A 15037-nucleotide genomic window follows, 5' to 3' on the forward strand; every position below is an offset into this window, starting at 1 on the left:
TCTAATAAAGGATCTTTTCTTCTACCAAAACCCCAAGTTGAGGACTGGGTCTGCTGTGGTTTTGGTGCAATGGAAGTATAGTGCTAGGTTAGACTGGGTGGCTTTTCCAGATTGCAGGTTGGACATGCTCCAGAGAAGTGTGTAGGAGAAAATATCGTCATGTAACACACTGCTCTAGAAAAGAGTGTTCAGAGATATTCTTAACTTCTTCACTTCTTTCCCCTGTTTGGTTGTTTCTTTTTTGCTGTTGGTTTTGGGTTTTATTTTGTTTTTTAATATCAGTTCTTTAGGTTTCCATCCTTAAAGAAAAATATCAAATGAACTTCTGATGCTTCGTCTGATTTTATTTTATCTTTAAGATACAGCTGTACACAGGTAACAGAATGTTCAGTGAAATGTGACTAGAGAATAATTAAAATTAGCAGCTACTGAGGATTCTTTAAAATGTCAGCTTTAATTTCTTATCTCAGGGCAAGAACAAATCTGTTCTTTCTTCATGGGGAAACAGAAGGCAAAGAAACCAAGGAAAGCTTCTGTGAGTAGATGTTCAGTTTTATTGTGTGTTAGATTTTATGAGCAGACTTTACTCAATAGCTCTGTTTTTCAGTGGGTTTGAGTTTGTGAACCCTTAAAACAAAAACAAACAACAAAAAAAGGGAAATATCCCCCAAATCCACAGGCCTTCTATGTTAGCCCACCCACTGATGGACTGGGCACTCTTTTGAGTGATCATTTTTCTCCACTACTTTATAAGTGCAGGCTGCTTTGCTGAAAATTTTGACACACTTCTCTTTATCATAGCCAACTGGTGTTGCATAGCTGTCATTGGGGAAAAAAAAGACAAGAGGTGATGAGACCAAGAAGTAAACAGCTTCCATTTCAGATGTTATCTACACATTCAATATGAAAAGGCTATACCATGGAGGTATTCAGGAGCAGAAAAGAGAGCTCACACAAACCTCCCAGCTCAAATGTTACTTAGGCTGCTTCTTAAGCAGGATGAAAGGAGACTTGTAGTTTTCTGATCTGTCTTAAACCAAATGAATGTCTGTTGTGTTTATTTGCTACTCTAGTATATTTGACTTTTCTCTTCAACCACAATGTGGAATAAGAATTGCATGACTGGTTGGGTGTCATCATAAGAAAAATTACAGGCAGGCCAATGTATCTTGAGCTGCCCCAGCCAGTGTATCTTGAGGTGCCCCTCAGAGAAAAGGGAGGCTATGGGTGCCTTTGGGAAGATCTTAATTAGGAACACTAGAAATTTAACTACATGACTGTCTTGAATCGGTATCTTGCCTGAAATTTTAGCCCAAGAAGAATGAAATATTTTTTTCAAAATTAAAAATAATTTATTAAACATGAGATGTATTTGTCAGAGGAACATCTTGCATGCTCAGTGGTGGTGGTGTTGGGTTAATGCATAACTTTGTGATACAAAGTGAGTGAGAAGAAGGGTCACAGTTGTTTATTTGGGGCCTCTGTGTGAAGGGAAGTGGTTTGCGCTGTGGCATGGCAGTGGAGCAAAAACTCTGCTGCTGCTTAGAACTCACCCTGTGCAGCAACCGATTCCATCCCTGGAACAGGAGCAATCAAGGCAGTCATCCGTCCTCCATCTGGATCCAAATTGATGCAGCTTTCCTTTTGAGTCAAGGCAGCCTAAAAAAATGTAATGTGCTAGCAACATTCAGTGTCAGACCTATTACACTAACAATGCTACTGCTTATACAAAATGGGTGAAATCTGTGTTGGCATGGAGGTTCCCCACTACAGCACACCTGCTACTATTCTAGTGCATGGAGAAAGGCACCCTGGATCACTCTTTACTGTGGTGCTCAGCAGCACTGGGTTTCCTGGAGTAGCTCATCCTTAACTACAGGAGTTGAAGCATCCTGTAGAGCGACAACTAGGCACAGACCCCATTAGAATTAAGAAAAGGATTTGGCTTCCCCCTTCATTAATACCAAATAGTGTTAACTCCTCATTTAGATCAAGACTAAATCTGCCCAGGAAACGTTTCGCAATCCATAGCTGCAGGAAGAAAACACGTGCTGGATAGTAAGTTCCTGTTCAAAAAGTCAAAGAATAGACTTCCTAAATAAGTGATCTGGAAAGCAGGGTTATGAGGACTGGACAGGACAAAGCAGAGGTTTTGGGGTTCTAGGTTGTGTGCCTATAAATATTTTCTATTTCTTTGGCAAAGCCATTGTATTTTTCTAGTAGTAGCGCTGCCTTTCCCAGAAAAGCTGTTTCAGGACACTCAATTTATTTTGCATGCTGGCACACATCAGCTCTTCTTGTGTCCAGGTAATTGCATATCTTTATTTTGAACATTTATTTCCCTGCAGCTCCACTCATCTCTAGACTGATAGACCAGCTGTGTTCTGGAAGACCAGTCTCAAACTCAAGGGAACAGCCATTCTGTTCTTAAGAACTTGCCTTGGGATAGGGAAACAACTAATGAGTACTTACTCATTAGTGTGCTGGACAGTTACCAATCTGTTTCCTGCTTTATACTGGCTGCACACATACAGAAAGGTTCTTCTCCTCCCTTCTTTGTATTTATAAATAAGCTGCCACAGTGAAAACATGAATTATTACTTCATGCAGATAGACAAAGTAAGCCTATGCTACTTCCCTGAGCAAAACTAATTTGTCATTTGGCCTGTATGATGCTCTTCAGATAAACTCTTGGTTTTTATAACTCTATAAATTCCCTGCTCTCTGTATCCCATTTCCCACCCCCCTCCCCGCCACCTGCCCCAACCTCTATTTCTTGGTGGTTTCTCACCATCAGATGTCCCTGGCTTCATTGGCTGTAAGAAGCAAGAAGCATTGGACACTGGCATGCTAACAGCAAGAACAAGAAGACAGGCCAGGATGGTTTTCTGAACAAAAAACAAAAATAAAAACAGAATTCATATGAATACTTAACTAAACATTAAGATGCCTTGATAGTAAATAGTACTATTATAAACAGGAAAATACATTGTGGTTTCAAATCAAAATCTGCTTGTCTTTTGCAGTTTAGGCACTTGAACACAGTCAGGAATACTGAACAATTTAGAAGAAGCAGAGGAAAAAAAAAATCTGTGTTTCCAAGTTCTTAAAATCAGGCATTGCCTGATCCAGGACCGGTAGACACAGACACTGTGAAAGGAGTGTGTCCTATTTCTTTCCCTTCCTTACTCATTTTTCTTGACTTATTTTCTGTGTAGAGTTGGTCACTGACTGCCTCTGCAACTAACCTCACTCTAGTTGTAAAACTTCTTCACTGGAATCTGAAAAAAACACTGGACATTTTGTCCTAATAATGCAGGATTAGGAACAAGCTGAAGAACTCCAGCTGAAGTTGAACGTTCAAGACCTGAGGAGAAGGCTGAACAAATGACTTGCAGATGTCTGTTCCAACCTAGATAATCCAATATCCTACAATCTTTGTCAGCAGCTTTTTCTGAAAGTTCAGCTTAAATTCCTCAGCAATTGTCTTATACTTCAATACCAATGAGGTATATACACAGAGTCATATTGGTATATATGTGTTTGTTTTGGACAGGGTAGAACAGCTGACTTATAAAATGAAGTCACACCTGAGAAGAGGAAAATTATTTTGCAGAAGAGAGATTAAACCCCACAGAACTGCAACAGAGCTGCAAATGAATAAAACTCAAGATAACGTTTTTTGAGTTTAATTAAATGTTCAGATATTATTCAGACTTTTCACAAAAATAAAAAAACAGTTCTAGGTTGAGACAAAACAGAGATGTTTTTTTCTTCCAGGAAAGAGATTATTTCCAAACATTACATGTAGATCAAAACAGGTTATAAAGCACAGCTGGAGTCCTATTAGACATCTCCTGCCATATGCACACTGATACATTTTACCCAAGGTTTCTAGCTGTCTGTGTCTGACTGACTTATGTTCTTAAAGCACAGAATTTATACTTTCTCCAAGTTGCTTAGATCTCTAAGTACTGAGATAAGTCCAACAAAGCCTTGTTTCAAAAGTATAGCAATATACCATGGTACATCTTGTAAAATATAAAATGTAAAGACTCACCATTTTTGCAGAATTGAGGCTTCCAGTAAAGAGACAGCCTGTAGGAAATTCATCTTCTTGGACCACTTATATAGAGGGAATTTATGATATCAGTCCTTGAGCAAACTGAACATGCATGAATAATTCCAATGAGCTTTCTGCAAAATGATCTCATGGGGTGGATATGATTAAAATAGGCTAAATATACAAAGGAAGGTTTGGTTCTAAAGAACACTGAAGAAATAGGTGTGGCTTTTGTGTAATACTGGATTTGGAAGGCAGTTATGGAAGGTACTCTGAAAGGAATTTCAAGCCTGGAAGGAATCTTTAGCACTCACCCTGAGAAATGTATTTGAGGATTTGTGGTTCTCACAACAAAATCTGCACACTTTGTTTGAACTCTCTAGGTACTAAACAGACATTTGGCATTCTTGTCCATTAGCTGATGAAAGAAGGCTCTTGTGCAGAAGGAATGGTGGTTGGAACGGTTACATATAAAGCGCTGGAGAGTAGCTGGCATCTCTAGGCCCTTAGAAAAGGGTCCAAGATAAACATTTTCTTCCTTGTTCAGTTTTCCATCATGTAGAAGAACCATATTCTCAGGTCCTTTGTGGAAAAAAAAATTAAAAAATTATAGGTGTTGTGTATTTTCTTCCTTAATGATTATAGCCAGGGAGAAATGGTCCCTTTTCTGCAGAGTCTGTGCATGTCAGGAGCAGACACACTTTCCAAGTACTCAGAGCAGTAATTTAGTAGTAAAGGAGTCAAGTGCAGTGCCATTTTGCTTAGCTTTGATCTAGTTGATTTGAATATTTCAAACTGCGTAGCTCTGGTAGTTAAAAAAAGTCCTCCCCTTATTACCAGGGCTGCATAGTTGGCAATACCTGAACTAACTATTCTGCCTAATTGTGTGTGGCCTAATTGTGTAGGTTTAGGAGTAGAGGTTGAACTCCAGCCTGGGGGGGCTACTCCATGTCTTCTACCCAAACTCCAGAGTTGAGATCTAGCCCAGGAATCCGATGTGAGAAAGCCAACATTATTGCAACAGCGGTCACAGCAAGACTATTACAGCAAAACTTTATCTGGCTTTTGACTCTAGGTTGGGGAAGTAAGTTTTTCTTCAGTTATCAAAACTTTCTTCAGGATGGCAGAAAGACCTGAAGTCCTTGCAGGTGTTCATAGGTTTGAAAAAATTGCCCACAATCAGCCTATCACTAATACATTAGGTTTGGCAGTGCTGATACCTGAATTGCCCTGCAACACGAGGTGATATGGCCACATGGCTCATGCCTTTGACTCCTAATCATTTATAAAGCAACAGAACATGCCACTTTGGATATCTCACAAATCTGTGTGAAGTCAGTTTAACAGCATTGCTGCAGTTTGGGATACTGTGAGTGTTTCAGAGCACCTGCACTTTTCTATTAAAGAGAGAAAAAAAGCCTCAGCAGGATAACAAAGTGATACACCCTGATACAAGGCCAAAGCTGCCTTTTCTCTTGGTTGCAGTGAAGAAGGGGAGAGTTCACTTTCTCCTTTCTTCTGATCCTGATCTAATTGATTTACTTCTGTGGGATGGCTAAAGATGGACCCATTCCTTCTCTTTGTAACCTCTGTGTGCTGAGAAGGAGCTATTTCACCTTGGCTGACAATACTGCGGAAGTACCACAAAGTCACCAAAGGTAATGTGAAGCAAAGGTAATCTGAAGGAAACCATGATAGTTTGGAAGAAAAGGATCATCAAATTGCATTGTCTTAATACTGTTAACATTATTGAGCTATTGAATTTTCTTTTTCGTTTCTTGGATGCTGTGGAGTTTACTTTCAGTATTTTTCTTGACAGGCACTTTGCTGCAGTTTCTTGTGTATGAGCAGAAGTCACCAGACACATAGCAATTTGTGATGCTGATGTACTGGAGTGAAATTCGTGGAATTTGTTACAGCCAAAACCCAGCCACTTGCAGGTTTGGTTCTGAGTGACAGAGAATGTATTTGTTGCTCAACACTAGAAAAACAAAAACACAAACTCAAACAAAGCAACAACGATAAAACACAATCAAAAAAATCAAAGCAACATGTGTATTTTTTTTTCTCTCAACCCTTCAGACAAGCAATGACCACCTATCTGTTCCCATTGCAGAACTCTCCCTGCTTTCTAGGTGCTATCTGTGCCAGATATGGAGAGAAGTTCCTACAAGCAGCTGCCTTTGGAATGCAGCAGGGAGCAATCTGTCTAAACCTGCACAGTGCCTATGGGTGGTGAAGAAGTTCTTTGTGTGATCAGTGAACTCAGCACATCCTAACAACATGCCGTGGTGATGAAACTACTCAGAGCAGCACATTCTATGTAGATAGTCCATTCCATATTGATTACTAAAGGCAATTTCTGGCCCATATTCTGTTGTGTTTCTTGTTCAGGTTGTTCCTGTACAAGGCTGATAGGTGCCTTGCTTGTGTGGGGAACAGTATCTTCAACAGACAGTGCTCTGTTGAAATCTCTTGTCTTTCCAACTGATTTATTTCTTGCTAAACACATTCTAAGTATATCAATGCTCTGCACAATTTGATGCCCTCTTTCACATTATGCTGATGAACAGAGTATCCTGTTTCTTCCTAAGGTGGGGAAAAAACTTGAGGATTCTCATGAAGACTTACTTCACTAGTTTTATTCCTCAGGTGGGATTTCTGGTTACATCTCACCATTGACTGCAGGGATAGTATGTAAGTTATGTAAGAGTAATGTAAGATTATCAGTCTTGTTTTTTCTGTATCTTTTTGGTGTTAGGCAATCAAGAGAGAAAACCAGATTCATTTCAGAGTAGTAATGTTATTAAAAAAAAAAAAAACAACTATCTAGTATCTATCTATTATTCTATCAGCAAATTAAATCTGGAAGAAATTCACTAGAATGAAAGCAGTCCAGGAACCTTTTTTCTTAACCCAGCATTTCAGTACTATGCTCACATTCTTGACAGGGATCAGTTTTCTTCAGGAAAAAGTTCAGGAGTCCTTATAGAAGATAGGTTCGCATGTCTAGTCATTAAAATCAGTAGGTTAACTACCACTGCCATCGAGAGGGAGAAGCAAGAGTAAGCCTGAGGCATATGAGCTCATAGATCATATGTAAGCCCAATTTTACAAATAAATTCATCTTGATCTTAAACCAACAATGCTATGTATAATGTACGTTTGTTTTACAATTGTTAAAGAAAGCTTACCAGCTTTGTGTGTGAGAAAGGACAACTGTTTTAAGGCAAAGCACAAACAAGCAGCACTAAAACACATGGTGCACTGTTGACACAAAAACACTGTAAATGTGGTAGAAGGAAGTTTTATCTGGGTGGGAACATTTTTATTAACTCTGAGGTTGATATGCTCAGATTTCCAAGGAAGTAACTGAAGTTCTACTAGTAATCAGCAAGCTATGAAGGATGGAAAACTGCACTGGTACCTCTGTTTCTGCTCTACACATTTCCCTTATCTTTGGGGGTGCACAAATAATGAGAAGGATTCAAAACAGAGGATGTGTGATATACGTTCCTACTTTTCTGGAGCTGGATCATCTCCTGGATGCAAAAAAAAAAAAAAAAAAAAAATCCCCAAAGAATTACCTGTAGCAATGCTGTTAATTTTCCTTCTCAATAGACAGGTGTTCCAGTTTATAGCTTGATGTGTGTACTTCTCAGTGGCTTGGATAAAAAAGAAAATCTACAAGGAACCTCCAAGTCAATTTCATGATCCATGAAAATGTTTGCTTTTAAAACTAGAATTTAAAACAGATATAAACTCCATTTTTTCTCAAGAAACAGTTCTGCAAGCTTTTTACTTATGAAGCCTTTGGATCTCCATGCTTAAAATAATACTTCCCTTAAGAAGCTCTTTGCTCTGTGAGAACATTCCTTCAGGTACCAGTTGAGGCTGTGTTCTGTGTAACTGTGACATGAGCTGGCATTAAAGGGAAAAGTTGTTCAAGACAAGTTTCAGAACTGTTCCTCTCCTTCAGAATACAAAAACTCTGGAGAAAATTTACCTTAGGGCCTTAAGCAACATAAGAACGTTCATTTCCAGATGCTGCTTAGAGGAATGACATGATTAAACCAGTGAATGGAAGTTAGATTTTTAAAAAGGCATGTGCAAATGTTTGTACTGGAAAAAGATGAATTAATTCTAATTCTGGCTCCTCACACTTTTTTTTTCAGCTTTGCAGGAACCAACTATGCAGAAACAGAATTTTTGACTGATATCCAGGCTGCAGTGCAGAGAACTTTAAAAGGCAAGGTATGTAAAATGGTTGGATTTTTTTTTCCAAAAGGAGATATCTTAAGTAAAACCATAAGAAAATTTAAAAGAATATTCATAGCCAAAATACCAAAACCAAAGCCAGGTAAAACACACCACATTAAACCCTTCTGATTTCCCTGATGGCTTGCAGAGAATGAGAGGGTTCCCCTTGAGAAGCAACTACCCATGCTGAATAAATAAATATAGGCTGAAAATTGATTTGGGGCTAAGTGAGGATCCCCGTCCTAAGAATGCTGTGTTTAAGACTTGTCATGATTGTGGAGCATCATTAAACAATCCATTTGTCCTTGAAGATGTGTTTCTTTCCAATCCATACAACAGTTAACCACAGACTGTTATGGGGTTTTTGTAACCCTCAATTAAGCAGCAAAGAGACCATGTAGAAGCAGCATTTTAGAGGGTATGGTTGCCTGGTCTCCTGTAAGTGGGTAAATTTAGGATAATTTCCAGCTGAGAGATTTGCTTTGAAGCCCATCACTGGCTGGAGTTCTCTCCCTAAGGAATGTGAGAAATTGTTATACTGAAAAGAGAGAAGCTATATCTAGGTCGGCTGCCATGAGGAAGCATGTTTCCAGGGACTGATCTATATCTCTTTTCAGTGGGCAAGAACCACTAATGCAGCACAGTGTGCATACTCTTTCAGGAGTGCAACTTGGAGGAGGACACCTGGCAGCAGATCAGAGTGGGCAATGGAAAGAAACAGTAACTGCTGCTGAGTGATGACACTACTGAAAAGAACAACAACGACAAACAAAAACCAACCAAACAAAAAAAAAAAAAACAACCAAACAAACCACCACCACAGCAACAAAAAGGTAATGATCTTCCATCCTCACTGTTTTATCAGAGGCCATAGGTATTAGCAGCACAGATCCTGCCAAAGCTGCCAATTCGTGTCCTCTGTGCTCACAGTAGAAGCCATTGCACAGCATGTCCCAAACATTGCATCCCTTCAAAATGATAATGGATTTTGACATGTGGTGAGCTGAAATGTCTGCTCCAACCCTTGGTTAGAAAAAGAATCTGTGATAGGCGAGAGTAGTGTGTGCTAGGGTACTTGTGCATGGCATGTTGGAGTGGTGAGGTGAATGTATTCCTTTCTTAAATAAGAACATATTGACCTGTGTTATAGCATTATCAGATCCATCATTCTGAGGCATTTCTGGATGTTTCATATGGATTTATTGTATTCAAGAAAGCGCAGTGATACCAATGCAAGTAATGATAGAAATAAGACATACATGATTATGCATCTCGCATCTTGCATACTGAATTAGAACAATTAGGAGACTAGAAGTAAGCTGCTGAAGTTATGTCTTTTAAAAGATCTCCCATGTCTTTGAGCTTCTTTATGATAGCAAAGAATGTGTAGGAAGGGCATTTCATAATGCAGAGAAATGTGGAGCAGGTAAGTAGTTAGCCCACACGAGAATAGACGGAACACTCCTTTGAGGGGTCGTTCTTCTGCACCACGTCATAGTCACAAGTTTCCTTGTTGAAAACAGCGTCACAGTTCTCTTTGTCATAACCAATAGGAGTATGAAAGCTGTCATTGACAATGAGAAAGCAAATGTTAGATTGAAAACAACAAAAGATTCAATACTTCAGTGGTTCAGTGATTACAGCTTGAACTAATTCTGAGTAAGATACCTCTGAAGCTGTGGCTAAGACCAGTCTGGCTAGCTTGAGTGCCACACTGGTACAGCTTCCAGGGCCACAAATGATGCCTTGCTGTACTGTGCAGTATAGATGTACCTATATACTCAGCACTAGCACAGGGATTTCTAGCACAGCACTCTGCAATGTGACATAGCCTTGGTCTTGGCATGTTTTATCTCTTTTCCATTATTTTCTCCATGATTGCCAGTTTTCTTATAATGTGGTAGCTTTTTCCTGATAGATTGCCACCTGAGCAAAGGCAAAGATCGTAATCAAGAAATTTTGGTCCTTTGAGAAGGTAGGATAAGAGGAAAGAAGGATGTTTGAGACAGGTACTTAAGAGCCCTATTGCTCTCGTGGCAGCATATTCACTGGAAAAAAACACCTCCAGAAAGGCACTCCCATTGCATCATAAGCCCTTTAGGGGAGCTTCACTTAAGATCCTCATGGAAGGAAGTCTTTCCTACCCCCACTTTCCCTGCTAAGGAAAGACTTAACTGCATCATAAGAGGGGTACACAACAGAATTAAAGGCAAGCATCAACTGTATGTGTCTGGAAGGGCTTGTGTCCAGTCTGTGTCCCAGTCAGCAGAAAGTGAGCTAGGGTAAATGTGGCCAAGGATCCAAATGATCATAAGCTGTATGTGGCTTGCCCTAGCTTCATGACATGGGTGAGGAAAGGTTCTCTTGTGCCCTTAGGAACTCATTTATCCCCAGCAAATGGAAAGCTCGGGGCTTCCTATGGGCAGTGATGTTACCAAGTAGTTCAAACTCACAGTGTGCAGCAAGATAGTCGGGTTTGGCTGCAGCTGCATCTGTGGCAATTTTCTGTCCTCTCAATCTCTCCAAAAGGATATAGTTTTCCATCTATGAAACAGCCTGCATAAGAGAGCACAAAATGAAACATGTTCTTTAAGTCTTCACCTAAAGGCTTGAAAGTTTAAAAGTTATTTCAAATTTTCTGAAAATGCTTTTCTTGGATGTAGGAAAGTAGAAGTAATTTTGTTCATCAAGTTATTACCCAGACTACTTTAAGAGTTTGAACTTGTCTCTTCTTCTTCACTTGCTAGAGACAGTTTCAGTGTGACAGATCTGGGATGAAAGATAGCAACCAAACAGCCAGGTCTTCCGCCTGGCACCAGACTCGTCTCAGAAATGCTCTCAACTATATAGCAATAGCAACCTACCAGCAATAGCAACAATGCTGTTCCAGCCATAACCAGTCCAGTGGAAGACTTTGTTTTTCACTACTTATGGCAACTTGCTGCTGGAATCTTCTATTTTTGCCTTTCTGACATCATCCCCCTCCCTTCTATTTTGATCCCTTCCTGCCAGGTCCACATAGAGCCAAGCTACCATTGAACAAATGAGTGAAAAGGCATTCCTTGCCTTACCTTTGGTGGCCTGCCCTGGCTTGTAGGCTTCAGAAAAGCAGTATGCATCGCCCAGTGTCACCACGATGCCCATTACAACAAGAAAAGCCAGAAAACCCTTCTGTGAAAGAGACACACAGCCCATTGAATGAATATAATCCCACTTTGATTATCTTTGTTTTCAGAAGCTAAGTCACGGAACCTGAAGCAAAAATTAGAAAAATAACCTTATGTGTACAGGAAAAGGTTGGGAAAGAGCACTCCAAATATTTCACTGTATTGATGATTTTTTTTCCTTTGGGTGGAAAAAGACCAAATTATATGGCATAAATGTGTCAGCAGAACTATTCCCTAGAAATCATAAAAAGCTTCAATAGTATTATACACCTGGAAGCCCTGTCAGACTCTTATTAGTGTTTCAAATTTTTTGTCTTTGGGGGTCAGATTTAACTATTTCTCAAGCCAATCATTGTCTCTATAGCATCCGATTGCTTCACTTTTGGGTACAGCAATTTCTCCAAATTTGGCAGCAGAGTGGAGATCTCAGACCTAATCATATTTCAGTAAGTTTTTTTAAATAGATGGCTGGGTAGAGAAGAGCTATACAAATTAACATGAAAGAATTGCAAAATAAGTAGATCTTTCTAAGCTAGTGTTCTGAATTAAGCTGTTGCTACTTGAAGCTGGAGTTTAAAATGGTGAGAAGCTGTTTTTAGACAGTCTTGCTGTCCACTTTGGTTTATTTGAATCACGAATGCCAAAAGACACTGAAAGGTCCTGAACCTTAGACAGATGGTGAGCTGAGGGGAATCTTCTCTCTCTGCTGTAGAAAAAAATTGTTATTTTAATCCTCTGTGTACTGCTTTCTTACAGTGCTGAGGGACATTTATGATGTAGAGAAAGGGAAAAGGAGAGATGGAGTGGTCTGAGAAGGATATAATGCTTAATTTCCATTGTGGTTCTGTGATTCTCAGGAGTTCCTGAGGCTTTAGAACAGAGCCAGTTGGCATGCTGAGTACCATACCAGAAAAAAAGAAGTTAAAAAGAAAGACTGAAATCCTTAAACCGTTCTGAGGTGCCTGGCCAAAGAAAAATTGTCTAAGCAATTCCTGTTCCCTAGAGTTGTAGGATGTAACATTGCAGCCCCTCTCTGCTGAGGTTCCACGTGCATTTGACACAGATTTATGGGGCTGTCTGTGCTGTGCAGCTTGTGGGCTTTGTGAGCTCAGGGTTTTCTACAGAGGATCTCAACATGCTTGGGATACCGATTGCTTGAGTTTGGTCATGGGTTTCCTCCAAACTGCTTCAGGTGTTTGCAAAGGCACAGGCCACTTCTACCAGAGGCCTTACTTATTGTCAACCATGTTTTTACAGAACAGACTAAAATGCTTCTTTTGCTGTGCTGGACTGCCTTCTCAGAATGTTTTATCCTTTGCTTGCTCCAACATTTCTCCTTGTCTTGCTATTCCTAGAAATGCCACTCAGATGAACTTGGGCATGCCTCTCTCTCTAAAGATCAAAGTTCTGAAACTTCCACTGAATCTAAACAGAAACGGAAGGGGAGGTCTTTGCTGTTTAACTTTTGTCTGAACTGCCTTTATGCTGGAACAAACAAAGGGTTATGCCACCTAAGCAATAGATAGTTAGCATTAAAGAGCCTACATATAAGCAGGCTGAGCACAGAGGGTATTGAGCAGATAAGAAAGCACTGTTAGAAACAACGTCCTTAGAAATGGCTGAGATGATTACCCTTACAGTGATGCCAAGGGCTCTTAGTTAAACATTCAGAATTGTGTTGTTCTGGGCAGTCTGTGAGCAAGGCACTTTTTTTTTGTTTTTTAATTCTTTTGAAAAAGGGATGTCACCAGTCATCTTGTTGAACAGAATATTCCAAACTGGATTTAATGGCCTTTGAAATTAAGGGGATTAATGTGGAATGAGATACCAGATAATTCAGCTAAGTTTTGTCTGAGTATAGGTACATCCTTAGGAAAGCTTAGGCAGAAAAAGAAGTAGAAGTAATGAATCTCCATATATTACAGAAACTACTGCCTCTTTTGTAAAACTCACACCGTTCCTGAGATTCCCAGGAAAGGTAGTAATTGATGAGGTCTGTACCTTTAGGGATTATGTGAGCAAAAATCAGAGAACAAGGTTACTAGGTCTTTATCTATTTAAGATTACCTAACTGTTGATTCAGATTCTGCAAACACATTTGTAGGCTTGAAGAGATGAAACAGGACACAACTTGACAGATCAGAAGAGAAATGCAGAAAACATTGCAATGTGTATTATTTTTTCATTGTAAAGTGACTATGTTTTTAAACTGTATTTCACATTCATAGGTTCTAAAATATGGTCCTAGATGTTTACAAAATTCTGAATATATTAACAGACATTTCTGGAAAAAGAATAATGCAAGTGAACGATTAAGAGATATATGTGAACAGTTTCTCACAAAGAACTACCAAAGAACAAAACTTGACAGTAACCTTCACAAAGGTATCCTACTTTCATTGCATCTTACAGTTTTTTAATAGCATATATCCACATTTAAAAATGTGTAACTAAGGGATTCTCTTAAATATCCTTCTGCAGCTTTGAAGCAAGTATCTATTTGTACCCTAATTTTTAAAAAAATCTAACCTTTGACTTACCATTGTAGAATGCTTGGCTTTCAATGATTTCCAGAAGAACTCAGCAAGAGCTTTATGTGGAATCTGAGAGCAGATATTTTATGGTGCTCTTATATTGAGCAGCTTAAGTCTAGCAGGAAAAAAAAAAAAAGCTCACTAAAGTCAAATGCGGTTATGTTGAAATTTCTGAAGAAATCACTGACATTTTGCCAGCTGGCAGTGAGGAAATGTTGATTCTGTAAAGTACTGACCTGGATAAATGTTGAACTCAGAACTTTGCATGATTAGAAGTGCCTTTCTGATTTAAATACAAGTATTGTACCATTAAGTGATTTGCAGCTGCAGCAGGAATGCACACCGACCATTTATCACTAGAATATGCTGGAATATGCTTATGGTAGGGAACTAGGTATGACTATCTTGGGAAGTCTTCACCAGATTTTGCATACTGATGTTTAATGCTGTGGTGTACATTGTGTACTTGGCCATTACTAATATTGAAACCTCCTAACATCCAGATTTTAATCAAAGTTGGATGACATGAAGACATTTCTCTTTCTCCACAACTAAAGTGGAGTTGCCTCAGTTTTACAGTGTTCGATTCTCTTCATCTAGTGTGTCCACAGGCTTTGCTATCCCCAGGTCACACTTGGCTTGACAGGAAATTTTATGCCAGCCCTTTTGTGGTTTTTTGATAGAGAGTTCAAAGCAAGAATGTTCATGCTTTCAAAGCATTTGATAGCTGAAACACATTACTCTTCTGCCAATGAGTTCTTGATAAAAATGATGAAGCCCTGACAGCTGTGCTGCTGTTTGTCTGGTAGCAGGCTGACAGTCCTTTAAGTGCCTTTGAATCTCCAGCTTCAGGATATGCAAACCTTGCTTGAAAAGAATTTAGCCTCTTCCTAAACTTAGATCTGACTACACCTACAGTGAGTTGCCTTTTTAATACACTTTTTTCTTTCCCAAGAATGAATACTTCTATAGCACTGCACTAAACTGGCTTTCACCAGCTGTCATACAGCATG

At 39.3% G+C, this 15037-nt stretch overlaps 2 protein-coding genes across 3 annotated transcripts; both read right to left on the reverse strand.

The window, feature by feature from the left end:
* Window positions 1-562: 562 nt before the first annotated feature.
* LOC128968208 (beta-microseminoprotein-like) lies at window positions 563-4087 on the reverse strand. Its single transcript, XM_054382571.1, has 4 exons — window positions 4061-4087; window positions 2786-2888; window positions 1554-1665; window positions 563-819 (listed from the first exon to the last, which is right to left on the reverse strand). Exons 1-4 carry the CDS (start codon window positions 4061-4063, stop codon window positions 690-692), a joined length of 348 nt encoding a protein of 115 aa, XP_054238546.1. The 5' UTR covers window positions 4064-4087; the 3' UTR covers window positions 563-689.
* Window positions 4088-9748: 5661 nt separating this feature from the next.
* Window positions 9749-14074, reverse strand: LOC128968239 (beta-microseminoprotein-like). 2 transcript variants are annotated; one of them, XM_054382615.1, is made up of 4 exons: window positions 14031-14074; window positions 11395-11494; window positions 10777-10879; window positions 9749-9887 (listed from the first exon to the last, which is right to left on the reverse strand). In XM_054382615.1, exons 1-4 carry the CDS (start codon window positions 14031-14033, stop codon window positions 9758-9760), a joined length of 336 nt encoding a protein of 111 aa, XP_054238590.1. In that variant the 5' UTR covers window positions 14034-14074; the 3' UTR covers window positions 9749-9757. The 2 variants fall into 2 exon arrangements, with proteins under 2 accessions (XP_054238590.1, XP_054238589.1); XM_054382614.1 differs by lacking the exon at window positions 14031-14074 and having other exon boundaries at window positions 11395-11518.
* Window positions 14075-15037: the final 963 nt, after the last annotated feature.

Source organism: Indicator indicator, chromosome 7, assembly GCF_027791375.1.
Source record: "Indicator indicator isolate 239-I01 chromosome 7, UM_Iind_1.1, whole genome shotgun sequence".
NCBI lineage: Eukaryota > Metazoa > Chordata > Aves > Piciformes > Indicatoridae > Indicator > Indicator indicator.

Bases quoted from the DNA above. Each gene is read 5' to 3' on its own strand.
- LOC128968239 (XM_054382614.1), bottom strand. From the start codon at position 11,518: ATGGGCTGTGTGTCTCTTTCACAGAAGGGTTTTCTGGCTTTTCTTGTT. The intron at 10,880-11,394 runs GTAAGGCAAGGA...TCTCTTATGCAG, and splicing joins GCCAGGGCAGGCCACCAAAG to GCTGTTTCATAGATGGAAAA. The intron at 9,888-10,776 runs GTGAGTTTGAAC...TGTCAATGACAG, and splicing joins CGACTATCTTGCTGCACACT to CTTTCATACTCCTATTGGTT.
- LOC128968208 (XM_054382571.1), bottom strand. The intron at 1,666-2,785 runs AACCACCAAGAA...CACATTACATTT, and splicing joins AGGGACATCTGATGGTGAGA to TTTTAGGCTGCCTTGACTCA. The intron at 820-1,553 runs GTGAGTTCTAAG...CCCCAATGACAG, and splicing joins GGAATCGGTTGCTGCACAGG to CTATGCAACACCAGTTGGCT.